Raw genomic sequence first — 27,278 nt, 5'->3', positions numbered from 1 at the left:
TAGAGAGCGAAATTCGGATGGTTGAGCGCAAAGAAAAATCGATGAGTCAAATGGATGGTCGTCTACTTGCGAACAATTAGCTTATCTTTCGCTTCGAACGACGTAGGGGTTGCTTGAACATCGTGCTAACTGCTCTCACGTAACTACTGTACGATGTCCAAACAATGTTAACATGGGTTTGAGTCTCTACAGTGCTACCATATTCAATTAGTCTGGCAAGCTTCTTCCTTCACTCTTCAGAAACCCTGAAATAGGGTGTATCTTCCGGGTCCAGCGTCGTCAGACCTCGAGTTCGCTTACTCATGCATCCATTCATTGTCATTGTCGAGACTTGCCTCGTCGGGACGAGTCTGGTCGGGGAAATGACGTCACGAAGGGGGTGGAATGGAAAACTCTTTTCGCACATAAAACAGAATGTAAGGTTTACACTTGGCGACCGCATCCGTGGTCGCTGGCCGCACAGAGCTATCGTTAAAGTGGAACCACTGTCCATCGTGAACAGCGAAGGCAGTGTAGTGTCCAGTCCCAGCACTGAAACCAATACAGGTATTCGTTAACCTCAGTAAATGAAATGAAAGACTAAGTTCAGTTATGAGAATAATTTATTCTCTGGCAGAAGATCTCTGGTGTAGGATCAAACGAGGAGTGTGAAGTACTCAAATACTAAGTATCTAAGGCTTGTAGAACGTACCCTGAACCGTGGTGCACGATAACGGCAGCTAAGTCGTACAGGTGGCTATTCGAGGTGCCCAACTTCGTACCGTTCATACCACGTACCGTAAATGCAGACATGTCGAGGGACTTCATTGGGAAGTCCACCTGTGTATCCACCTTCGAACGGTAGGAATTACACCACCTAAATCTTTTAATGTGAAGGCACAACACCTGAAATGTGATTCTATCATGAGTCTCCACTCGAGCAGATAGGAATAATCGACGTTTTTAGAACAGTTCGATATTGTTTACATTAGGCAGCCTGTGTATCCAGAACCTCTTGGTGGACCTCTGCTTCCCCATACAGTTGTCACAGAAATAGAGCTCGCTGTCGGCCAGCTCCTCGACCTTGAAGAATCTCGTCAGGCTGTAGGTGAGACTGCATACCTCCTCTTGCTCTTTCGTCCGCCTCTGCAACCTGTCCGGTATGTCCAGCGAGAGGTCCTGGAAGGGCTCGTGGGTCTTGGAATCTGTACGGCAGTTCATGCAATGGACCTGCGCGAGGAAACGCGATCCATAATTCGTCCGCGCTTCTCCCAAGAAGAAAACGAACAAAATGATTCTTCAAAGGACTGCTCGCTCGGAAAACATGCTTCCTCCAGCGTTAGCTCGACGCGGGCTAACGATACAACGAATCTCAAGACTTCCTTCCGAAACGACGATGACTTACCACGCTGAGAAGGGTGCCTCCGAACACAGCCGTGACGATGCTCTGCTTGCCTCGCAGACCCAGAGGCTCGTGACCCAGTCTGGGCAGCAGCTGCAGCAGCTCCGTGTGCAATCTGTCGAGCATGTAGGTGAGGAACTCGTGCGCATCCTGCTGCTGGTATCCCCGAAATCTCGGCACGACCTTCCATATGACAAGAAAGAGACACTCGGGTGAGATGGCTTGCCCATTCGAGCCACCTAGGTTCAGCCCTAACAACACCTTCCTCAGTTCTTCAGCCAGAAGGGCATCGCTGACGCTGAGCTCCTTCGCTCGTCCAGGTGACACGATTCGTCCCCTGTGGGTTATCTCGTGAGTGGGTGGCTCGTCGAAGGGTATGCCTTCGAGGCAAGGCATCTGCGTGAGATACTCGCAGAAGTGGCTGATGTTGTTGAACGACTGCAGGACGACGTTCATGAAACAGGTGTTGCCGAGGTTCCTCAGGCCCACCACCTTCTTCTCTTTGGTTATCTTCGAACTTCTGCGCTTGCTCGCCGGCCGATTGTCCCCGCTGGAACCGTCCAGCGAGTGCAGCCTCTTTCGCGTCGTTCTAGGCCGAAGGTTCCTCACAACCACTTCCGCCTTCCACAAGGCGTTCGCGTCATCTGTGTTCTCGCTGCTCTCTCTTCTCGAGGGTGGCGAAGATGGCGACGTGCTCCAGTTTTCTTCGTTCTCTTTGTGCTCGTCCTTGTGGAACGTCACGCGGCGGATCTTCTCGATCTGGCCGGTTGCTGTGTCGTTCACCACATAGTCGTCGCACATGTAACTAGGGAAATACCAGAGGAAGTTAGGAACGCTTGCAAGATACCATAAGATAGTTGATTATAAGATGGAGGGAGGACCATAAGAGAGTACGCATGGTCGTGGGTACAACTATTGACTTGCGCTAGAAAAAGTTTCAGACTATGAACTGGTAACTCTTAAATCGGGAAAGTAATTTATTCAAAGCTCCAGTTTTAAAGAGCTCTGTGTGTTATCATGACATCGGTTCCAAATTTTACTATGCAAGAATACTGAGGTACTTATCATAATCTAAAGGAAGGTACCATAGATACTTTGACAGTGTATGCAGGATAGACCACTTCTATCACTATCTACCATTATGAAACATTGAAAATTAGGTTGAGGATTGACAAATACTGGACTCACCAGAATACTGCCAAGTTCTCGCAGTCAATACAAACGCAGTGCTGAGTATTTTGCTCGTGATGCTGTAGCGCATGGCCAGAAACGTACCGTCCACAGTGAACAGCTCCGCAATAGAGGCAGAGCCATGTGCTCTTCTCAGTGCCACATACTATAAACAAAATATATAATATTAATATCAATTTTATATATTGCATTTAGAAATATTAGAGCCTAAAGGCTTCCTACGACTTCATTTGCGCATATCAGTACCTCTGACGATGCAACAGGGTCAGAGAAACATCTAGACATGTTGTCTCAATATAGACTCACAGATCAATAGCGAGTTTATACCGAGGGAAGCGTTTCTGAGATGAAATTACGTTTATGGTAGTCCACTATGGTCTTATCAAAGATGTGAGATGAATTTACTCTGAATGATTTTTTAAAAAGGCAATATAAAAAAAGATTTTAATATAAAAATGAATAATCTGTCTTTTTGTGACCACATCTAGATGATCTTCGTTTCGTTTTATTTTGATTAAAGTAACATTATGTATTTTGAAATATTAAAGTAGTAATTACTCCATTTTCATCCGTTTTTATTGCATGCGAGTTTAGATACTCAGAGCTTCTCTTGCGCGATTTTAGACTCGATTTTGAGATTTCGATTATTCCTGAAAGGGTCTAGTTTTTAGAGCATGATTGAGGTTCCGAAGTTCGAAATTCGGCTGCTCCTGATTTACATAATTCTCAAGAGAGCGCGTAAAACCAGGGTGAATGGGCGGAAGGGCATTCGACACACCCCCTTCGTAGTCGATCGATTGCGAGATGCCTCGCACTTCCATCGGGCTCGAGATTTTGCATGCTCGGTTTCTTTGTACGATTCGATTGCGATTTTTTAGGCCTTCATTCAAATACATTCTACAAATATTCAAGTATATAGATATTCTTTAAAAATGATAGGATTAGAAAAAATAATTTTTTTTTAATTTCGTGTGAACTTTTTTAATTACAATTTTCATTGGAATTTTTTTAATTGCGATTGCTAACCGCAGAGAATTAGAGAATTTTATTTGATGTAATTTTTATTTGCCATTTTTATTGTGTGAAACTAATTAAATCTTCAATTAACAAGAGTTGAAATGCAATCAGTTCCAAATCAGACTGTAAAATCAACTACATGATAAAAGACAAACAAATTTAATTTTTGAAAGCCATCGACGCATTTCGAAACCACTGTAGGTGCTCAATTACATGCTGAAACTCTGAAATATTCCATGCTCAGAAAATTCTCTATCCAAGAATCTGAAAATACATAAAAATCTCCAGTGTAGATTAGAGGCACACGTACATAGAAAAATGAAAAATAGATAAGTGTCAATCAAAAATCATCAGAAACTCTTTTCAACAACGAAATCTAAGCGCTCTTAGTACATTCTACACGGAAATCCCCTAATCATCTGCATTAGCTCAACCATGCAGCACAGCATCCATATTGCTCGTTTAAACATGGATCGTTCTGGAAGGGTGAACCCTAAAGATACCGATTGTGAACCCTGAATCGTGACGATTCCAAACCCATATTTTTTACAAAATTATTCCAAAAATTGTTTCAACGAAAATCAAACTTAAGGAGACACCATTACAAAATCGGATTCAAAAGATTGGAACTTGGACGATTTATGGGTAAGGCATCAATAAGAAATTCCAAGCAAAGTGGAAACAATACACAAGAAAATATTTTAAATATTATATTTTTCAAGCTTCGCTTCGAGAAATTCCCCTCTTCATATTCCTACGGTCAAGACACCTCTCGCCAATCCCCAATCCCATCTCCATTCTTTTTCCACCTTTGAATCCCGTCGCCACGCCTACGACATGCAACACTGAAAAACATGTTTAACTGCTGCCTGCGCAATCCAGGAAAAAAAATCGTTATTGGAGACGAAAATGAACGATGGAAAAATTCTCGAAAGCGAGAACGTTGATATCAGAGCCATCCGATTAGCAACGATGCCGTTATCGATTTTGCAACGTCGTCGCTGAACCAGCTGCGGCGCAGGAAAAGAGAAGAGGGGGTAGGGGTTCTTTTATAGCCCACGAGGGATGATTTTTCTCTCGAGCTTCGCGACTGGGATATTTAAATCGATCTTGCGAGTGTGAGGCATGTGGACTATAGGCTCACCTTAGCGAAAAAAATCTGACTCATCCCTAGGGTCCCTAGGCTTCCTCCTAGGGAATCCCCCTGCGCTGTGCCCGCTCCAGCCTTCATCCTACCAGATTAAAAATGCAATTCTGCTTTCATTCAAGCAACAAGGTTCCCACGAAGCTCGTTTGGGGGCGTGTTTGCAGCGATTTCGAGCATCTATCGACGATTATTCACGATTGAAAGGGTCTAGGGGAAAAGAGATCACGAAGAGAAAGTAGAGCGAGAACAGTCTGAACGAGCAGGCTTATCAGGCGAGTCCTAATGGCAGATCTCAGGCCAGCTGATTAGTGTCGTCTGGTATTGATTTTCCAATGACGCATACTGAGAAGCAGCAGGATGCACACGCGCACGCCGTGACGCTCTCCCTGAGCGCGCGCGCGCGCACCCACATAGCTAAGAAGACTTCATACTCACATACACACACATACGTAGAGAGAGGTCCAATGCATGTGTGTAGTACGATACGAACACTTCAAACTATCGATAACCGTGGTAGCAATTGAAAGCGTCTTCTCTTACGAACATGCGCTTGGCTTAGGAAGAAATGGAAATGGTTTAGATTTGGCTACGACTACTCAAGGCCGCGAGAGGAACGGCCTGGGCCTCGGTCATGAGAGGCAGAGCAGGAGAAAGGGAACGAAGGAGATGAAGAACGCAGAAGAAAGGAGAGCGAGGGAGACGGGAGACAATAGAGACGAAGGAAAGGTTGAAATGGAAATAAAAGCTGAACCTGGGAAACTGGACACCTCCTGAGGCTCTTCCGAGGTTCTAAAGCACCTCTTAAGGTGCCTCCCAAGGAACTACCTCCTGGGATCAAGAGTTTACATCCTACCTGCACAGACGAACGGTAGATCCTTTGTACAGGTCGTGCCTACGTCGTCACCGCTGAGTTGGACGCTTTGAGCGAGATGTGGACACTCCATGTTTTCCTAAGCGAGGCTCCTCGGGGCCCTCGTGGCCCCTTCGTCGTGCGTTCTACGTTTGTGTTCCTTCTCTCTGAGAGCAGGATGGGGTGGGAATGCACAGTAGTTGGGGTACTGCCCCCCCACCGGTATCCGTCACATAGCGTGAACAGGAGGGCACTATTCGGATGCAACCGATCTGGCCACACAACGATGACTGAGGAAAACGAGCAAAGAACTCTCGATCAGTCCCGACTACCGACCGAACGCAACCGAGCTGCGTCGGGCTCGGCTCTGCGTCGGGCTACCTCCAGAGTCACAGACCACTAATAGTCGACTGACTCGCCGGCTGTATCTCCTCCCTGCTCCCAAGGGTTCCAACATTCGCAGGCCTGCGATTACTCCCTCACTCCCTCTGCTTCCTCTCTTTCTCTCTCTCTCTCTCTCTCTTCTGAAACTCACTCCGTTCGTCGGGTTGGGCTAGGCCACCTAGCCTTGGGTCGGGCTAGGTCGTGCAGCCTCTGACATGAAAGACTTGGCCAGACTCGGTTCAAGCGTGTGGGCGATTTGGAAGGGCGACTAGTTTCATGATACAGGCGTGGATCTGCATTAAATCTTTTCTGATGTAGAAGAGCCTTGTTTCAAGCGTAAACTTAGGCCACTAGAACCTGCCATATGGATATTCATGCACAAATAGTTCCTTTTAATATTTTCTAATGGGGCAGATTCTAGTGAATCAAGCTAGGTGCCCAGTTTTGAGGGCCTAGGTTCTTGGCAAGTCTGGCATTTTTGTATTATAGGAGAGTAAGATTTATGAAAAGTGGGTGCAGAGTAAGGTCATTTATTGAATGTCTTAGATATACCATATATTGATAGGTTTTTAATATTCTATCAACAGAAATTTGTACATAAATATATAGAATAAATGATGGAGCATTAAGAACTTTATGGTATATTTCATTAATTTGTGAGAAGTCTGGCATTGGGAAGTTTAGTTTTCTGATATTAGGGAATTGGGTATTTCTTGAAAATTGAATAGAATGAGAGAATATTCAATGAACTCTTAATATGTACCATATACTCGTCATTTTTCCTTACCTTTTTGTTATATCATATCAGCAGCTGCTTATATACAAGGAATACAGAGAAATATTATGGCCTCCGTAAAGAAATCTGATAGGATTGTATAAAATCCTTTAAAATAGGATTCAATTTATGCTAATGATCAATTATAGTGTATAAATTCTACATACATATACTTATGAGTTCTAACTTCAATGATGAGTTCCATCACAAGATAATTATGATTTTTAACTAATTATACTATGTACATAATATAAAAATATTGTATATTATTTCTTTACTTACCACAGAGGAATTAATACATATTTAAGGATTACCGAAATTATTGTAAGAAAATTGACATATTATTTCACACACTGGTGGGATCAAATCATGATCGAATTCACAATGTCAGCCTGCAATTTTATTAAAAAATGCAACACTAACAATGTTATAAAATATAAAGAACAGTTTAAGAACGTCTGCTATATGGTGGTAGTTGAGATTGTGTGAGTTGAAGTCCAGGAATGTTATTGAAGCCAAGCATCTGTAACATTTCCTTGGTCTCTGGGTCAACTTCAATAATGTCATGTTCCAAAGCAGACACTTCGGGAACATAGTTGTCTCTGCGTTCCCTCTCCTCTTCTTGCAGTTTGATGGAAATGCCACGAACTTGACTGTGCCTGAGTCGCTTCATCAAATGTGTGACAAATCTATTTATTGGGAATAAGTTAAGAAAATTAGAATATTTTATATTACAACACTATTCATAATATAAAGCAGCATAAGAGTGTATTCTAACTGATAATATTTATTTATTTACTTATTAAGAACTTCATTTCAAAAACACCTCGTATAATAGCATAATATATAGTATCCACATAGTTAAATATTTTATTATACACTTTATTTCTACTTAGTGAAATATTGTACACTTATATTGCCACAAACACTTATTATTCTTCTTCAACTTCTCTTTGGGTCTGTATTATTCTTCTATGTCTTCCCAGGACATTTCGTCTTATTAGTTATAAAACAGTTTCTACATTTAAAGCAAATAAATAAATACTGCGAAGAGACACGTACCCAGCAATTTTGTTCCTCAGTGACTTGCTAGGAATAATAGCAATTTCCTCACATATTCTCTTGTTTGTGTGGAAGTCCATGGTCAATCGAGTGTAATATTTCTCGATGATGAGCTTCGCAGCCTTTTTGACCGTCTTCGTCCTGACACGACTCTGAAATCAAGATTCGCAAATATATATACAGATTATATGAATTTTCTATTCCTAATTCAAAAATGGAAAAATAAAATTCACAAAACATTGGTACTTGAACATAACCTCAACGTTCAAGGTGATAAATGTTTAGTGAAAGATGGTTTTAATGAAAAAGGACTCAATCTTTGAATTTTATATTATCATCAATGTATCGTTACAGGATTTATTTTTCTACATAACAATGGATTGTAAAGATTTTTCTCGATTACTAATAGAAAAAACGGAAATGTACGCACCATGATGGCTAGAATACCGGAAAAGACACCAAGCAAAATGGAAGAGAGACACTACCGCCACTGAAACTATCAACAGGAGCGGCCATGTAGGGAATTATTGCAGCCTTCGATTCCAGTGACATCTGAAAAATATGTTCTCTATTTTATTCTCAAAACTTCTGTACACACAGATGGTAACTCAACATTATTAACAAAAGTATTCTAAATTCTAATATTTTAATATTCAATTTTTATAACATCCAAGCAAAAAGTAGTCAAATATTTCAATATTTAAATATATTCAGTTTTAAAAATTAAAAAATTTTAAATACAACCAGAAAAAATATAACATATTAAAGTTTTTTAGTTTATAGCAAGGCTTACTTAATTTTTGTTATAAAATTAAATCTGAATCGTCAGAAATTTCTATTTTAAATAATATACAGCGTAATTGAACGTTGGTACATATATACGACCAAGCTACAAGAAACCATACTCCTCTATCTCTATTTTCCAAAGAGACTTATTCTTTAAAACCATCCAATTCAAAAACCTTGCTAATTCCCTCCGAAGCAACGATACTCAAGTCGCTCACAGGTGGCGTAAGTAGCATCACCGAGCGACGCGTAGTTCCATCAGAGACTCAACTTGGAGCGTCAGTTACCCAAATATGTCAAAACATGTCGCACGTATCGTGGCGTTTGCCTGAAACGCATTCCAACGCCTTCCAGTTTCATTCTCCGCAAGTGTCGTTGAGTTCCGCGAACCGCAAAGCAACCCCGCAGGGACACGTCATCGAACTTACACAGGGTGTTCAAATTTGACAGTGAAATCAAGAACGCAGGGTGGCCAGAGTTTGCGGTTCCATGATGCACTGGACGGTGTGCGATGGCAGCACTGCGCCTGAGAGGGGGATGACAGCCCGCGGAGGGACTGAGAGGGAGAAACGTCAAGTCCTCAGCACGCGCAAGAGAGACAGCTAGACCCACGTGTGACGGTGAGTCGTGAACGCGAGTCGTGAGCCGAGTGCGAGCGAGACGCGACAGCGAGAGTAGATCGCGAGCGAGGAAATGGTGGGGTGAGTCGAGCGCGAGCGAGACGGTGGTGGGAAACCGTGCATGAGTGCGACAGGGTGGTGGGAGTCGAATGCAAGTGAGATGCAACTGAGAGCGTCGACTGCAAGCGAAACTACGCGAACTGGGGGGGAGAAAGACAGCAAGCGTCGACAGTGAGCGAGAGAGGGACAGGTAACCTCACGTGGCGGCGGTGAGTGCCAAGAGCGAGTGAGAGAGGGTGCGGAGTGGGAGGGAGAAGGACAGAGAGCGAGTGGAGCGAGCGTGCGAGAGAGAGGGCAGGTCCCACGCGGACCGACGAGAGCCGAGCGCGAGCGAGACGCGGCGGCGAGAGTCGAGCGCGAGCGAGACACCGCTGCGCGGCAGAGGTGCGTGGTGGGGAAGCTCGAGCGCGAGCGAGACAGCGGCGAGAGCCGAGCGCGAGCGAGACGCGGCGGCGGGAACCGAGCGCGAGCGAGATGGCGCGCAGCGGTGGGGGAACCTGCGTGGAGGGGTGCCAGAGTGAGACGACGCGCAGTGGGGCGGGAAGAGAGACAGCCAGAGGCGAGAAGGAGGGTCGACTGGCGAGGGAGAGGCGACGAGTTTGTTTATCGCCTTGGTGAAGGGTGAGAGTAGTCAGTGCGGTGCTACACTCGGTCCGTAGTGGTACGTAGCGGGAGACTCCGCGCAGCTTGACAATTTCTCGGGAATAGTGCGTGGGTGTCGTGTCCTTGCTCCGTTTCGCCCGAGCCCCATGCCGGATCATGCTCGCTATCTACCCATAATCCTATCGTGCAAGGTCGGTGACGTTCCTGTGGTACACGCTGGCGGACCGCTGGACCTTTATCGACGTGGGACCCCGTGTCTACGAACGATCAGGCAAGCTTAGCGGGAAAATCCCTCGATCGGGCCTAACCTCTACGACCTAACCGACGATCGCGGGTCGATCTTTGTTTCTCTCAGCTGACCGCGTGCTCCGACTTTCTCCTCGCGAAACCTGAGCGAACTCCAAAGCGTTCTCGAATTTCTCCTGGACGGGGGTCGTTGATCCCCGTTCTTTCACTTTCAGCGAAAATGCGCGCGAGGAGGAATTGCTGGAGGTCTGCTCGCGACGTTTCGAGGCCTTGCGCGAATTCGTGCAATAACAAAGGAGGTCGTTCGTCGAGACGGATTCAGTTGACGAAATAATTACTTTTTCCGAGAGAACGATTTGAATAACCGCTGATAGCGTCGCTGTGACGTGGCTCGCGCCGGAAACCGCTAACTCGTTCGCGCGTGTTCTCCGAATATTCGCTGATGTTTGACCTTTTTGATGACACATTTCTTTTGGAGGCTTCTTCAGTGAGTGTGACTTGAAATTACACCAGATGTTTGCTTGAAACATATTATTGCTGCTTGTTTGAGGTTAAGGAAACTTTAAAATTACTATATCTTCGTTCAATATTAATGATATCTAGTTTTATAACTAGGCAAATTAAACATACAGGAAATTTATGGATAGTTTTGTATCTGATTTGTTTTCTAATTTCACACATAGTCGGATTCCTTATATTATTTAATTATACAATATTGTACTTTTATCTGCAGTAACTATTTTAATAATATCACTATAATTATTTCCATGTTTGTGGTAGTAAATAATTAGAATTCACGTTTCGCAATTGTGTATCGCATTTAAGTTAGTTATAATGCAAATAATTGTATAGGAATGTGGCTGCAATTTTCAGGAAAATCCTTTCATAGAAAAACCAAATATACGTTCCTCTTTGAATAGTCCTGGATAAATATCGATTTATTGACATCTACACTTAGTTTACTCGTTGCCATATTTCTCCTATGAGGCTTCACAATATCGTGTTCATTCTTGTAGAACATGAGTTCTAGTTTCTATCGCTCGTAACATTTGTATGGGGCCATTTGTTCTGATATGAACAGCATGCCATATTTGAACAGCAAAACATGTATTGCAAAATCTTGATAGTGTTGTCTGGATATACTCCTCATCAATATTAATAATAATATTGAAATATTTGGAATTTTGAAGTTTTGAAATTTTAAAACTGATGATAGGTAAATTTACATATTTAAATATTGGGATATTTCACATGGAACTATGTATTTCATTTCGATGTATATGCACATATATATCATTACATAAACAGACTATTCATTGTTGGGGATTTCCGCGTGTGATGTAAAACACAAGGCCTTGTATCCACTGGGCAGAACATTCACGAGCAGTCTGCTTTGTCAGTAGAAATTCGCAATCTGAACGTTTAAATTAAATATTCAAGGGTTATCATAAAGTAACTTAAAGCTTCTAAGTAATCGATTAACCGAGGAAAGAATAGAAAAAAAGTCGACTCGAAACTTTTAGCTGTTCGAAAGTTTCAATCAAAAAACACTTGTCGTTGAGTAACAATCACCGGCTTAAAAGTTTGTTAAAAAGAGTTCATAAAGATAGCAGTACCACTGTTTCCAGAAACTTGTTTGAAAGGATTTATTTATTAGTAAAATATCTTTAGATGTACAGCTCGTGTACTGGGTTCGAGGTTCATACAAAACTGTTTTTTTGCACACGTGGTACATACAGTGTGTTTATATGTATTGTATTCTTTCATAATAATTTCAACGAAATTTATTATTTTCGTTGCCTTCTCTCATCTTTCTTTATCATGGTCATGATATGCGTAAACAGTTACATTGCATGTAAATAATGTAACTTGTTATTTGATTTAACTTAATAATTAATAATTATTTTGATGTTGCCTTGAATAAATAGTAAAACGACTCTCCTCTTGCGTGATATTAACAATCTTTGAAAACTTAATCATATTTAGCAAGTAATGAATAAATAATGAAATCGATGTATTCACACTTCTTCGTAAAAAACTCATGAATTTTTCTTACCTTATAACAGGTTTTAACTTGTAATCTCCTTTTAATGTCTAAATTGCATTAAAAGACTATTTAACAAAGTTTCTAACATTGAAAGATTTGGGTTTTCAAATATTCGAAAATTTAAATATTAGATTCTAATAAAAATAACAATACTATATCACTACTAAGGCGAATGTATATTCACATATTAACCCACATTTTGAATCAATTTACATGTGTAAATTTTCCTGAAGTAATACCTTGCAATATGAAATTCTAATTACTGGGCTTCTCAGCCTGGCCACGCAAACATGACAGAACTTTCACGTATACGCTGTCAAGAGAATACATGGTACCATTGGCCACGCCCATTATGCATTTATCAATGTTTATAGAGTGATTTACTTGAAAATTTGTACAAAACTAGACTTTATAATTGTCATTAGAAAAGTAAAAGGATAGGGCTTCTATTTGCAGCAAGGAATTGATAAAGCACTAACCATAAGTATTTTGAGTATTCTTCTTCCAAAATGGTAAAGTTTTTATTATTATGTCCAAAATTTCTTTTCAATATTTTTATTTCAAGTGTGCCCAGTTTTATCTGCAATCTGGGAAAATTCACATGCGAAACGATGCTACTAATGTAAGAGCACTCTTCCAATTTTCTGGTAATTAAACCCCGGTAATGTTCCTTCCGCCAGTAAGATGGAATTCTATGGGGCGATTTTCGCTTTGAGATGACTTTGGGCGAAATTCTTCCGGTGATCAAACTGAAATAAAATGTAAAAAGGAAGGGTGGGGGTGGGCCGAAATCAAAGTCAACGAGAAGGGAAACAACTGACGATGAGGATTCTTGTTTTTGACAAAATGAGCAGTCGCAATTTAATCACAAAACAGAGTTAATTAGTACATATCGAGTTCTCGTAATCAATAGGTATTATATAACTTGTGTACAACGAAGTCTGAAAGAATAAATTTTAGACTTGTGAATTGAAATATAGGCAAATGTTCGGGTATTTGATACAGATAACAATGAATAATGTATATACCTTTTCAGTACATTTTTTACTTCTATAATAACTAAGCTTAAGTTTGCAGTCAAAATGTATTAATGAAATCAAATGAAGTATTATCATTGGAAATTGCTAACCAATTGTGTCTACCTGTTTAAGACCTAGCATGTGCACATTTTTAGGCAGTGATTGATTAAGGTTTTTGTTTCTCTATCTCTTAGCTACTTTTTTCATATTTACCAAGAGTGATTTATTGTAGAAAGATTTTTCGAGAGATTTAGAATAATGGGACAGTATTTATTTTAAAATATTTTTCTCTTCATTGTTTGTCAGGGAAAATAAATTTTGTTATTATATTCGTACAAGTTTATTGGAAACGTTTAATAAAAATAGACATTGTTTTCAGTTGTTCTTAACATTATTTGTCAGTAAAAAACCAATGTTTAACAGGTTTACAGGAAGACAATTTTGAGAATTTCTTACAAGTGATTAATACCCAATTATTTCACTTTTAAGGAACTAATTGCAAGAAAGTGAACGATTCTGTTCAAGAAAATTAGAAAATTTTCTGTTCAGAAAATTGGAGTTTGAAAATTGAAGTAGATGAAAATATGAAAACACTTGTAATGTTTTTAACACTTAAATATTGGAATATTGAAATATTGTTTAAATTTGTATGTATTGAAATATGTATTTGAATATTTAAAAATTACAAAATTTAGTTATTCATGTATCGCTATATTAGAATATTTTAATATCTGGAGATACTTATTTAAAAGTTTGAATATTGGAATATTGTAATATTGTAATATTGAAATATTCAAATATCATAAGGTTCACATATTTGATTGAAACTTTGAGTATTTGAATATGTTACCATTTGAAACTTAGATAAACGTCAAAATAGTGTTTGAAATTTTGAATACCATCGTATTCGAAAATTTCGTATCAGAACTGATCTTCGAACGCAAGTTGATCTAATTCTTGAAGTCACGAGCTCGCATCGAGACATCGCTATCACTCGAATCGACAGGCTTTGACGGAACTCACGGATGGAAACAGGGTAGAGACAGACGGTTGACGATCTAATTTCCATCGCGAACTAGCAACTGTATACTTGCGGAAGTTCGGAGCACAGCGTGTCTCGGGCAAAAGGGGAAGTCGATATCGGCCGTATTGTCGATAGTTACCGCGAAACGGCCGAAAGATCGAGTTCCACGCGGAGCTTCGAGTTAACTGGATTCGTTCGAGAACTGCAATTGCATGCAACAGTTTGGCGGGCAAATTGACCCACTAAGTGAAGGATGCGTTTTCTTTCTATTCTCTTCAATTTTCGACGGCCAACGACTCCTCGGGAACTTATCTTTATTCGCGCAGTTCAACTGTGCTATAGATACTAGAAATATGAGAAACTCGTCTCGAAGATCCATTTCCAGTACTGTCTCGATACAAGATCCCTGGGACATTCATGTCCCCCTGAAACAACTCCATCGTCTCGATACAAGCTCGCTGGCCATGCCTTCTTGCAACTATCTTCGATCTTCCGTGATCTCAACTTACGAAAACTCAAATTTAACCTACTACGCAGCATTCAAAGTAGAGTCCCTCTAAATCTCTCAACCTAGTATCGAGGCAACACCGTACGCACGTTTTCCCCTTCGCCTCAAACGAAACTTGCCCAAACCTGCGAGCACGTCCTCCTTCGTATGACGTCACAACTTTCCCGCAGTGGTACCTCATCCTGCGAGGTTAGGGGAAACCCTATCAGCGATAACCACCGCGAGCGCGTTCGCTGTATCCTTCCTGAACGCAAACTATTTTGGTTTTCCTCTCTTCTTTTTGTTGCAGATAAGGCGACCAGCGGCGATTAGATTAATCGAAAAAATCTCCGAGTGCCGTTTCGAGATATCGCATCGTTAGCTCGTCTGTCCCTTCCCTTTCCTCTCCTCCCCCTCCCCTCCCCGTCCCTCCCTCCCTTCACCCTTCCTCATCGATGCGTCCAGTGGCTTGGAAATTGAACGAGAACTCGCGGGACACGCGTTCATCGGAAGATTCGCTCACGATCGTCGTTTCTTCTCGCGTCGGTGCATCGATCGCCCGCGAACCGATCGATCGTCAGTGATCGAACGACCGTGGACAGCACAGCGGCCGAGAGTCGCCATGATCGTCAAGGCGAGCCTGCTGCGCGCGCTGCTCGTGATCGGCGCACTGGCGAGATCGGATGGCGAAGTGCTGCGCAGGGCTTCCCCGATCTACACGAACCAGTTTGCTGTGCATGTGCCCGACGGACCGGAAGCTGCCGAGGAGGTCGCCGCGAAGCACGGGTTCGACAACTATGGACAGGTGAGCGTTAAAAGTGGTAGTCGAAGTTGTTTGGATCATCGATAGACCTGCGGATTTTTATGCAGTTGGTGTACCTGCAGGTCAGTCACACTGTCGCTCATTTCGGTGATCTTTGGATATATTGCGTTCATCATTCTGAAGAGCTTTTTTGTATACGTATAATGGCGGGCGGCCTTAGTTTCTGAGATATTTGTAGAAAACTGTTGCTAGTACTACATTGAAGTTTGCTTATATGTGATATACATGTCTCATGAGAAGTTTTCTAGAAAGCATTGCCTCTAATGCTTTCTAGGGGACTTTTCATGCGACACGATTAGTACACGTCCGCGACAGCGCACGCGTCACTATGCAACGCGATGATCGCTTTTCTACATATATCTACAAATATGGCATAGTATTTAGTGAGGGTATGAAACATTTACTTAGTGGACAAATCGAAAAAAATTCATCGGGCAACCCAGCACCCTATAAGGACCTGCTGGGTCTAAGTTGACCCAGTGGATATAGGTAACTTAAATGTAACTATCTTGCATTCTATGTTTCTTGGGCAGTTCAGTGTGTGCTACCTTTTTTCGCTGGGTCAATTTAGACCCACTGGGTCAATTTAGACCCGCTGGGTCCTTATAAGGTGCTGGGACACCTAGGAGATTTTTTTTGGACTTGTCCACTGAGTCAACTTATTCACACCATTACCGATTTTGATTTTTGCTGATAACCGCATATTATATGTATAGGAAAAGTTGTTAAAAATCTCGTCGTTTGTAATATATCCACAGATCATCAAAATCGGCGGTGGCGTGACTAATCTGCAGGTTCAACATGCAGTTTTGTATGTTTTGTGGATAGAGCCGAGGAAATGGAATTTAAATAAAAATTTTGTTCGTTTTTTAAATACTATAATTTGTTTTTTTGATTGCTCTATTTCTCATATTTTTAATGTTTTTGAATATCATATGCATGCTGTAACTTTTCACACATTCCAAGTTTTCATAAATGCATTAAAATCCGCAGACTAATTATTTATTTTTAGAGAGCTGGCGTTTTTTCATAGAAACTTTACATTTTTTCCGTGAAAAATTTATGCATATAGGTAACCTACATGTTCCACGTAGTTTCTAAGTTTGTTGCTGGTTCGTATGTGGACCGCCCTGGTCTTCTAAAGGCTAAAGGGACAGAGCTCAGTATTTTTTTAAAAAGAATTGCAAGAATGGTATTCTTTTGAAATTGTTTTTCTAACTATCAGTCGCCTGGAGAGACCAAGTGATGTTTACCTTGATGTAATTAGTGCATTCATATTTTTCCCCTCAAAACTGGTCGTTGGATGTTGTTTTTCAAGAAACTCAAATTAATAGTCTTCAAGCCTCAGTGATTCATTTTTAATTTATTTCTGGCTTCTGATAACTTCTTTCACTCAACAGAAAGCCAGTATTATCTTCTGGTATAAAGAACCCAGAGTATCGATAATTAACAGACTAGTTTTTAATTGAATGTTATTGGATGGAAAGATTGTAATAAAATAACTAAGACTCAATCATTTTAAACATCGTAGCCGATAACCAGTGTGTTTTTAAAAGGTTACTTGACTTCGATCAACATCTCTTTTTTTATAATTCTGTTTTGAAGGCACTGGACGTTATAAACGAATATTATGTACGTATATTTATTTTAGAAAGGTTTTTGGTAAAGTGAATTATGCAATTCTGATACATAAGCTTGTGGAAATCTGTTTCGAAGGCAATTTTCCGAGTTGGATGAGCTCTTGTATTCAGAGCTGCACCTAGTGCGCAAAGTTAAAGGCTTGTCGAGATGGTATATGTGACCTCTGGTGTCCCTCAGGAATCCCAGCTTGGCCCTCTGCTGCTCTGAGGTTCTTACTGTATATTAACGATATCCAACGAATGATTTGTAAAAGCGAATTCTTGCTCTTCGCGGATGATCTCGAGATTTATAAAGTCGTGGCTTCGTAAGATCTGTACGTTACAGTACCTACGAATTTTCAATTTTAAACTTTCACAATTTCAAATAATTTCGAATCATTAGATTTCCAAATTTTTCAAACACAAATCTTTCACTTCTAAAATTCAAAAATTATATTTTTCAAATATTCAAAGTTCTCAAATTTTCAAGCATCCAAATTTTTAAATATTTAAAATACAAATCTTCATTCTCTCAAACGTTCGAATACTGTAAATTCAAATCTTCAATTTCTCAGAAACCAAAGTCAGTATCGTATCTAACTTTAACCTCAGGCAGAAGAATCCCAACCTCCTCGTCAAATAACGTACTAGCCCCTCATGTGCTGTTATCCACCCAGAATTGCAACTCGTGAAAAACAACAAACGAAACTACTGACTAGAAACGGCTGCAGCCTCTGAAAGCTCTGTATATAAGCAACATTGTAATTAAGTCTATACATACCTACAGATAAGCAGAAACTCACCTGCAGCGGCAGGTTGTGAATCACGCTGAAAAGATTATTTCGGTCGTTCCACGAATCAACAAAGCACCAGAATAATATTTCGATACAAACTGTCGACTGAGACTCAGTTGAAGCCTTGGTTACACGATATTTCATCTAGGGCCAGCCACGAAAAATTTTTTCATTTGAAAAAAAAAACCGCACGAATGTAGCGTCGAGTTTCTATCGTAACAACGTTGTTATTGCATTCAAATGGATAGGATCAACAGTAGGGGGCGTCGATTTAAAAATGTTTTGATCGCCAAGGGTATACAGGGCGCTCCGTCGCGCTCGTTTGCTCCGGAAAAATTCACTTGATGCAATATTAAGGCGAGGCCACTCGCGGAGAAAGGATTTCGCGGGCGTTTCTCACGTGCCTAGGTGTGGGTGTACAACGCCGTGCCTCTTTGTCTGTGTTCCTGCACTCCTAACACCCATGTACTCGCTGGCAGTCGCAGCGAAAGAAGATTATTACATTTTCTAGCCGGCAGAAGTTGTCTTGCTCTTTTCCATTCCCTTTTCCCTGGGAAGCGCGCGCGGAAGCCATCCACCTTTGCGCTGAGACGATCGTAAAATACGGCGTTGTCCCGATAGAAGCCCGCGACTTAAAATCAGTTAGGAACTTATAGAACGTGAGAAACTTGAATTTGGCTTCTTGTAAGCTAGGGTCGGGTGAAAAGGAAGAACAGTTTAAATAAACGCGAGTGATTAAAGTCTTTCGTGGCACCCTGTATATGTATATTTGGAGGCCTGACTGTGGCTTCTAAATTCTTGGAAATGGTTCGTATTACGTAATCATAGAGATAAGTTTCTGGACATTGAAGGATGCAAATGAGGATTTTGCATGGCCTTAGTGTTGTAAAAAGAACTCCTTTAAGAGGGGATTTGGAGGTTAAGATAGGGACTCTACTTAGTGTCTTCTCTATTTGTTTAGAATTGAGTCATGAAGTCACTCTCTATCATTACCATCCCACTTTTTCTTATTATTTTCTCAGTCTGGTAACGCTGTTTCGTCTAGAGTTCGATTTACAAAAGTGTCTCACGTTTTTTGAGACGCCCAGTATATTCCTGAAGTGACTTAACCGTGGCCTCTGCGCTGTTACGAGTCCCCTCACAGTTTCTGGCTTTCTGTGTCCTCGGTCTCGAGTCTGTTGATTCGCTATTCTACCTTCACCTTTTAGAATCTTAAACTTTCTTAGGTTTGATACGATCCTTAATCGAATGAGGAAAGTAGAGACAAAACAAGATCTGAATTTTTTCCCTTGTGTTTTAAGTCGCATCAACTTCTTGTGTTATTAGCGACGAAAGTAATTTAGATTATATTGGATGTTAATTTGGCTCGTTAAATTATTCAATGAATAATGTTACTATTCCAATTTCAACATTATGTGTCCAATTATCTATTTAATTGTATATATCTAATAGGATTCGTAATATTGTAATTAAACTCGAAGTTTCTCGTAACCTCTTATTCTTACAATTAGTTGCAAAATGATGGTCGAAGAAATTAGAAAGCCCAATTACATCGATTCGCAAGAGTTCGAGGTAAATGTAACATGGACATGTATGGTCGCTAATATCACCGCGACTACCGTGAAATCGCGTGATGTGGTGAAAAACAGTGCCGTTACGCTTTCCACTGCGAAATCGTGGTATCGCGTTATGCTACGATTTATTAGAAAAAAATTTCTCTAGTGGCTCGTGGATTGAATCGATATCAGTGCTACTGTTTGCTATGGTTTGTGGTTCCTGGAGATAAAAGTTTTATACCGATGCCCGAAACGGCTTCGAAGTTTGCTAACGTGGAAAAAGTTGCTAACATGCACAAGAGATAAGAAAAAAAATATGAGAATATTTCCTGATTAAATAATTTCATATTTGCGCATATGTGCACATGGAGAAGTGTGAGGTGATCGCTTCGGCAGTTTGCTAGCGATTATCTTCTTCGTTGACTGACCTTTACAAATATAGCGATATTTGAGTTCGCTGTTTAACAAAGAATTTGTAATTCTTGAGTTTTTCAAATATACGAGCTTTCAGGTTCTCAATTTTTAATTTTTTTAATTTAATAATTCTTCAATTCTTCGATCCTCGAATCCTTAATTTCTTCAGTATTTTTAGTTCTTCATTTCGTCAAATTTTTATATTTTAAGTTGCTTAGGTTTTCAATTTTTCAATTTCTGAAGTCTCCTTTTTTGCACTATTTTTGAGTTTCTTTATATTTGAATTTTCTAATTATTCTATTTATAATTATCCAAGTGTTCAATTTTTCAGATTTAGAATTCTAAAAAATGTTCGTTTTTGTGAATTTTGGAATTTCTTTTTTATACTGTTTTCATTTTCGTCTCTCATATTTTTATTAACTTACATTAGTTACACTCATCCTGGCCATTAAACTTGTTCCCTCACCTTAATTATAATTAAATATTGACATTACGTATGCGTGACATACAGATGAAATAATTAAAATTAACAGAATAATTATCAGTATAACGCGTTAGGATGGATGTGTTGTTTCGTTATTCTTTAAAAGGGATTTTTGCTTAGCGGCAAACGGCCAAAATTGGCTCAGAAGGATCATCGACATAACTTATAATATAACGTTGAACGAACGATCAGATTATTATATTTTGCAGTATTCACATATTCAGTAACCACCACAAATTCAGTTCAATAATTCATTAGACTTCGCGTTACTATTTCATTATTGGTCAATACCAGTTCTCACTGTTTATTAAAACGCGTACGTCTGTTCGGGTCAATTTATTTAAAAACACGTTTAATTTTATACACGCTCTAATAAAATCGCGAGTTTCGTAACTTGAATCGCATTCATTGTTAGCAAATGTTAGCGCAATTTAATGTTTGTGATTGCTTATTATAATGCAACGTAAGAGGATATGTTACAATGCCATTCTGGAGTCGAGCAACTGAAACTAAAATATCCAATTATTAAACAAGCTAAATGATTTCGAAAACTCTGAGCGCAACGAGACGAAAATTAGCTGGGGCAAGATGAAATAAGTGAATAGCATCTGGAAAGGCTGTTTGAGGTCGAATAAAAAGTTGAAAGTGCAGTGTCTCGATACAAGCTCAATGACCCAGTCAACCTTCCTCGGAACTATTCTTTCACTTAGCTGGTCTCGGCTTATGAAAAAGCAAATTCAAGCTATTAAACTGTAAACTGTGTGTAAACTGATCTCCCGCTCCTGTTTCTTACCTCATATACTGATTTGAAGTCGCGAGCTTGTATCGACATAGCACAGTAATCATCGTCTGCCCCAATAAATAGTAGACACTAAAATCCTCCAGTAATAACTGTTATGGGCTCAGCATTGTGTCAGATATCTTCACGCTCCACTTACAATCGCCACTCAGCGACGCTGTTTCCATAAGGCCCTGCACTCGGGCCTCACCATCGCTCGCGCAGCTCGCGCAGCTCGCGCAGCTCGCGCATAGTCGTCGAACACAGTCGCCAATCCGTTACTGTCCCACGTGATCGAGACTCGAGCCTGGAGTCTCGCGAGCGACAAGCTGGGTCACGTGGCCTGGGCCTGGTTGCGTGAATGGGCCCTCGCTGAAACCGGTTCCTTGTAGCCGACAGAACCAGTTCGCAATATACCGTTGCTGGGAACAGATGCTCGGTATTACCTGTTAAAAGAGTAACAAAAGCAACAGGAGACTCGTTCTGGTCCCAACCCCCTCTCCATCGTTCCTCTACTCTCGATTTCTGCCGCGCTCTCTTCCTGCTTCTCGTTCCACTTTTCCCTCAGTCTTTTGCTCCTTTTTAGGTCTTTTTTTTCTTCTTTCCTTCTTCGACTCCCCTCTTTAAGGGCTATCTCTTTCTCTGTCTTTCACGCTCTTAGGTTTCTTCTTTAGCAATGATGTAACAAAAGGTTCCTCCCATCGGGTGCGTTCGTGTGCAAAAAGAAATTCGCGAATTCTGGTTAGCCACGGTAATTCTGGAGAGCGTTACATGGACTGTGTTCGAGGGAATCGTTGCTGGGGAGGCTGGCAATTCTGCCAACTGCTGAATCTGGTATTTGCAAGTGAAGGGCAAAGAAGTCCAATGGACGGTTGGAAAGTTTCGTTTCACACTTGCGAGGGTAGAGGTTTCTTGTGGTTTTGACTCTTTCTGTTGCATGGTGTATGTAGTTCAAGAGTATATGTATGGTTCAAGGGTACATGGTGCATGCTACATGATACACGATTTCATCAGGAAATATTTCATTTTATTTACCGCTATAATAAATAGTTACAGTATTTTAGTTATTTGTATTGTAATTATATTTATTATCATATATTGCGATGATACCTATATTATATTGAGAATTAGCAATATTTAAATATCATATACATGATATCCACCGATTTAGTTATTGAAGTATTGGAATATGCAAATACAGAAACATACATCGAGGTTGAGTAAATAGGTTCAGCCTAGTGTAAATAATTTCATTTAGCTTTCGTGTAATAGGTTAACTATTATCAATTTTATTGTTGAAAAATTATGTTCCATTACTCTCGGTTCTCGTATTTTTTAATCGAGGTACGGTTCAAAGCATTTTGAATTCTTATCTTCATTTTCTTTCGTTCTCGTCCTTCACCAGATAAAAGTACAGTTCATAAAATTCAGTATATAATATATCAAAGAATTGCAGTGTATAAGAATTATATTTAATAATGTTGAAATCTGCGTCAAAAATCCACGTCCAGAGGAAGGAGAGAAATGTTCGAAATTTCAAACATTCAAAGCTATGTAATTTCTTAATTTTCAAATTTTCAACTTTTTGAATATTTAAAATACAAATACTTAAACTTCGAAATCTTCAGATTCTCAAATATTTAGAGTACAAATTTTCAAACCTTTAAAGAATGTCAGTAAAAACTAAAGTTGATAGCATAGACATTGACATTTCTATGTATATGTATGTATTTTTGTAATCATTCTACCCTGCATTTTAAGGTTTTCATATTAGTTAGTGTTTGTTTAATAATATTTGGCATTATTTAGTAAGAATATATTTTCATAGAGAAAGTTTATAAGGTTTTCGTGTTATGAAAGTCCATTATTGAACCGTAAATAATTAATTATATTTACTAAAACGAAATTGGACACATTATTTTTTATAAAAATTAGAAAGTTTCTCTTTTCACCAAACGTACTTTCAAATTTATAATTCAGACTTAAAATCGCCAGATTTTCACGTGAAAACCAGCATATAGTGATTAATCAGCTTCAATTTAATTGGAAAAAGCAGGTCAAGGAAATGAAAACATTCGATAAATACTTTGATTGCTCAAAATTTCCAATATAATATAAATTGCAATGACGCAATCTGTGACATAACGAGATAAAATACGTGACGAGATATTCTGCGTACAGATACAATTATCACTTTAACATCCAGAGGTCTCAAATTGACTGACTCGCACTAAATTAGTCGGTTATCGACAATTATTACATTTATAGTTTCCATTTTTCAGCAAGAGTCTTCTTGTACAATTACTCTGTACATAGTTCAATTTTTCAGTTTTAAATTATCGTATCCACAAGTACACGAAAATATGCGCATAAATGTACATAAATATTTATTCACATGTAAATGAAATGAACAATTTTCTGGGTAATTTGTGTTCTAAAGGAAGTTGCTTATTACGTTTCCGGGAATAGTTGTTCAGCGACTTTTATACAAATGATATATCCCGTTGTTTCAATTAATAGCGTGGTCTATCAAAATATGGCCAAACGGTTCTGGACCGGTCCGTAAACCGTAATTGTTTCGGGCAATTTAACTAAATACTGTTTGTAGTTAGCGCACAGCCCAAAGCACAGTTTAAATCAATTATGCATGAAAATTACTTCTGACAATAATTCACGCGTTGCGCAAACTACATGGTTTGGTCATTATCGTCGACTTTGCGGTGTAAACGACGTATATGAATAGATCTTACATCTGATGTATGCATTCTTTATTCGACCTCCGCGGGCTCAGAAACTGTTTACCATTTTTGTGTCACTCTCAACGTTACCGATTCAGTCTAAAATAGGATTACGGAGCTACAAGTGGTAGGAATTCAAACGAAATATTTCGGGGAATATTTGAAACGTAGATCATTTTGGGTCGATTATATTTGAGGAATAGATCAATTTGATTTTCAATTTTTATAATGAATAATATGAATCTTCAGTTATGGAGTTTTTACTTCTGCATTCATTTTTATAATGAGACTTTTTATAGCGTCATTTAACTGTGAACACGAAACACCATAAGTTGTGAGGTCTATTTGTGTACCTACTTCCTCGTGTTTGGGACGCATAACTGAATAGTATTTGTTAAACATGCTTCCTGTACTTTCTGCAGCTGGTTTCGTCGCCATATGTATTTGGGACGAACGCACGCCATTTTGTAAGAAAACCACTTTCACTTTCTTTATTTGGTTATGTCGTCCTCGAATGCTTCGTGATTGATTGGGATGGTTGTTCGAAAGGGGAAGTGTTTTGAGATAGTGAAATAATTATAAATGTAGAGTATGATTGAGGGGGTTTGATAGTGCTTGAAAATTAGCAATGTAAACTTGTGGGTTCGGAGGCGAAGTAGTTCTAGAGTGAACTTAATCTGAAGTCATTTGTTAAGTTAATACTTATTTAGTATATCGAGTTGACATCACTTGGGGATACATAGTTTTCCTGCATTATTAGTGATTTTAAATTCTCAGGTATTTGAAATGCAAATTTTCAGTTGCTCAAATGTTCCAGTATTGAACTTTCACACTTTTAAATATTCAAAGTCTTCAAATGGTCAAATTTTCGAGGTGCACTAATTTTTAGACTATTAGTCCCAAAACATAAGTACATTATACATATAATGATTTTTTCTAGAGAAAATAATTTTAACATATGATTATTTAGAACCAAAAAGGTATTCGAAATTTTGTACTAAATTGATCCTTCAACTTGGTTAATAATGCAGTTTTAGTTGCCCTCAAACTGGTCCTGTATCCTTCTCTCGAGGCTTAACCCTGTTTTGTGTTCAAAGGGTTCGTGGACCAACTATGAACACTTTATCATAACTTTAGCAGTTTGTCATCTGCTGTGCGCTGAGGTCTTTAATTTGTGTTGCCGTAAATAGAGAAATATATAAACTAGAAAGCTTGATTTTTTAACCAACGTTGACTGACGTCATAAAATGACGCTAGTGATAAAAAATTGTGATAAAAATTACTAGAACAAGTGCACTCTAAAATAAATATGAAAGCCAATTAGAATCGATTTCGTTTAGAATTGCGATTAACTATGCATGTGATACTATTTCTAGCGAATAGACCATTCAGTTTAATAATGGTTTAATTGAAAAGGTTTGAATATTTGAAAGTCTAGAAATTCAAGATTTATTACTTGAGAAGCCGAAGACTTCTATATTAAATATTTAAAATATCTGCAAGTTGAGAAATTTGAAAATTTGAGAGTTTCGAATATTTTGATTATTGAGCTCTTTTACAACTTGCATGTTTATTAAAACAAGATTAGGGATACTCTGCACGGCAATAAGAATAATATCAGCCTCGAGATACCCCCAATCCTCTTTCATTTATGCACAATGATATTCTATTTATACTCATTTCTGTATGGTATCGGGTGTTAGCAATCGCTGACTGTCAGTTCAATCCTCTTATAACGAGAGTCCCTCGAGATTAACTGTCTTAATTATAGCGACTATTCTCAAATTAGAATGTATTCAATTACTCATCAGACAAAGAATATAATAATAAATCCTAGAAATACAGACATTTTTAACATTTTATTCAAATTGACAATGAAAATAGATATCCATAAAAAACGTTACTAATTTTGTGAGGTAAAGGAAGCTAGTCGAAAGTATAGAAACAAAATACTGGATGCTGGATTTCGGAACTGCAATAGAAAAGCAATCAACTTCAAATGTATCAAATTTTGTGAAAAAATTCGCTCCAGAAACTACACTGCAGAGAGGAAAAAATAGTTTCTAACTTTTTGATTCAAAAAAATGTCGGATCACTGTTGGCTTTCTTTGATGTCAAAACTGGTCAGTATTATTTTCCAAAGATTCAAATATGTAGTAATAAAGGGAATTCTGGGATTCCCAAAATGATGAGTTATGAGGATTAAGTACATCCCAGAAGTGATTAACCAGTATTTTGTGCTATCAAAATAGTAGAGACGATTTTGTTCACGAAACGTGGCGCCCTCTAGTCTCCTTTTGATTCCCCGAAACGTAGGATCGCGAGTCGATGGTAGAAACACGTCTTCTTGATGTTTGCGAGTACTCTAGAGAAGGCTGTTGGGTAAATAATGCAAGTCGCGAATACTCGGAATAAAGGCGAGCCCGGATATCCATCCGCCGAATCGTTTGAAACCTCGAGTGCCTTTTCTTACAGTCTGACTCTCGTCACGTACGATCGTTTCTATCCTTTGCAGGCGTCGCGCGTCGAACGTCCCTCAGCCACAGATTCTTTGTTAAATTCGGACTCGATAATCGAGAACCTCTAACTGCGCCACTCTTGTATTTGTATTTCTTGCCATTCGTAGAGGAACAATTTTCTAGAGGCATTTTTGATCAAAAACTGTATCTGCTATGACGCATATAACTTTGCTAGTAGCATAGGTCATAGTTTTTTTTTACTCTTTATTACGATACTAGAATACTTGTGATAGGTAGAATCAGCAATGTGTGTATTGGTTCTACACATTGTTATTAGACTTGCGATTGTATTGCTAGTAACGTGATCTGTAATTAGCTTTACGCATTGTTAATAGGCTTGTGATTGTCCCAGTTAGTAGTGTATCACTAGTAACGTAACTATAGTAGGTTCTACGCGTTCTAATTAATTTTACGATAGGTCGAAATAACAATAATATATCCTGTTAATTAATTCTAAACGTTTTCATGAAATTTTCGGTTGATCGATTCACTAGTACCATAACCTATAATAATTCATTTCACGTGTTCTTGCTAGATTTTCGATTGATTTAATTAATTGTAACATAACCTATAATTGGTTTTATGTGTATGGATTAGCAGCGCGTTCCCACTACATGTAACCGATAATATGCGTGTAACATAAATCATGCATTTATAAATTATTTGTCGACCAGTTTGTATAATGAATATAATACCAATTGTTCCTGCAAATCTGACCACGTAATTTCATGGTCCCAACAGTATTGTCGCGGTACATTTGCTTTTACTCAATTTCACAATTTCCTCGAGCCACCATACTCCTCACTCGCCTTTCCGTTGGTAATCTCCTTCCTCCAGAAGAAATTCTAGAGACT

General features: G+C 39.3%; 3 protein-coding genes across 5 annotated transcripts in view; 1 reads left to right on the top strand and 2 right to left on the bottom strand.

Moving 5' to 3' along the window:
• Positions 1-232: 232 nt before the first annotated feature.
• On the bottom strand, positions 233-5,987 carry LOC143184772 (ubiquitin carboxyl-terminal hydrolase 3). Its single transcript, XM_076387232.1, has 6 exons — positions 5,590-5,987; positions 2,570-2,717; positions 1,385-2,186; positions 967-1,209; positions 692-885; positions 233-531 (listed from the first exon to the last, which is right to left on the bottom strand). The coding sequence occupies exons 1-6, from the start codon at positions 5,678-5,680 to the stop codon at positions 369-371; spliced, it is 1,641 nt and encodes a 546-aa protein (XP_076243347.1). The 5' UTR covers positions 5,681-5,987; the 3' UTR covers positions 233-368.
• A 1,136-nt stretch (positions 5,988-7,123) lies between these two features.
• On the bottom strand, positions 7,124-8,359 carry Rps17 (ribosomal protein S17). The gene is made up of 3 exons (XM_076386354.1): positions 8,238-8,359; positions 7,808-7,959; positions 7,124-7,434 (listed from the first exon to the last, which is right to left on the bottom strand). Exons 1-3 carry the CDS (start codon positions 8,238-8,240, stop codon positions 7,194-7,196), a joined length of 396 nt encoding a protein of 131 aa, XP_076242469.1. The 5' UTR covers positions 8,241-8,359; the 3' UTR covers positions 7,124-7,193.
• A 703-nt stretch (positions 8,360-9,062) lies between these two features.
• The window catches only part of Fur2 (furin-like protease 2), a 213,005-nt gene continuing 194,789 nt past the window's right edge, over positions 9,063-27,278 (top strand). For 2 of the 3 annotated variants that reach the window (XM_076386353.1, XM_076386350.1), the window contains exons 1-2: positions 9,948-10,147; positions 15,010-15,504. In XM_076386353.1, the coding sequence (XP_076242468.1) occupies positions 15,322-15,504 (183 nt within the window). In that variant the 5' untranslated portion in view covers positions 9,948-10,147; positions 15,010-15,321. Of the gene's footprint in view, positions 9,214-9,947; positions 10,148-15,009; positions 15,505-27,278 lie in introns of those variants that run through there. The other variant, XM_076386351.1, reaches the window with a different exon arrangement.

This window comes from Calliopsis andreniformis, chromosome 10, assembly GCF_051401765.1.
Source record: "Calliopsis andreniformis isolate RMS-2024a chromosome 10, iyCalAndr_principal, whole genome shotgun sequence".
NCBI classification, from domain to species: Eukaryota; Metazoa; Arthropoda; class Insecta; order Hymenoptera; family Andrenidae; genus Calliopsis; species Calliopsis andreniformis.
Note: the sequence above shows the minus strand (reverse complement) of the source record. Positions and strands in the feature narration are given on the sequence as shown.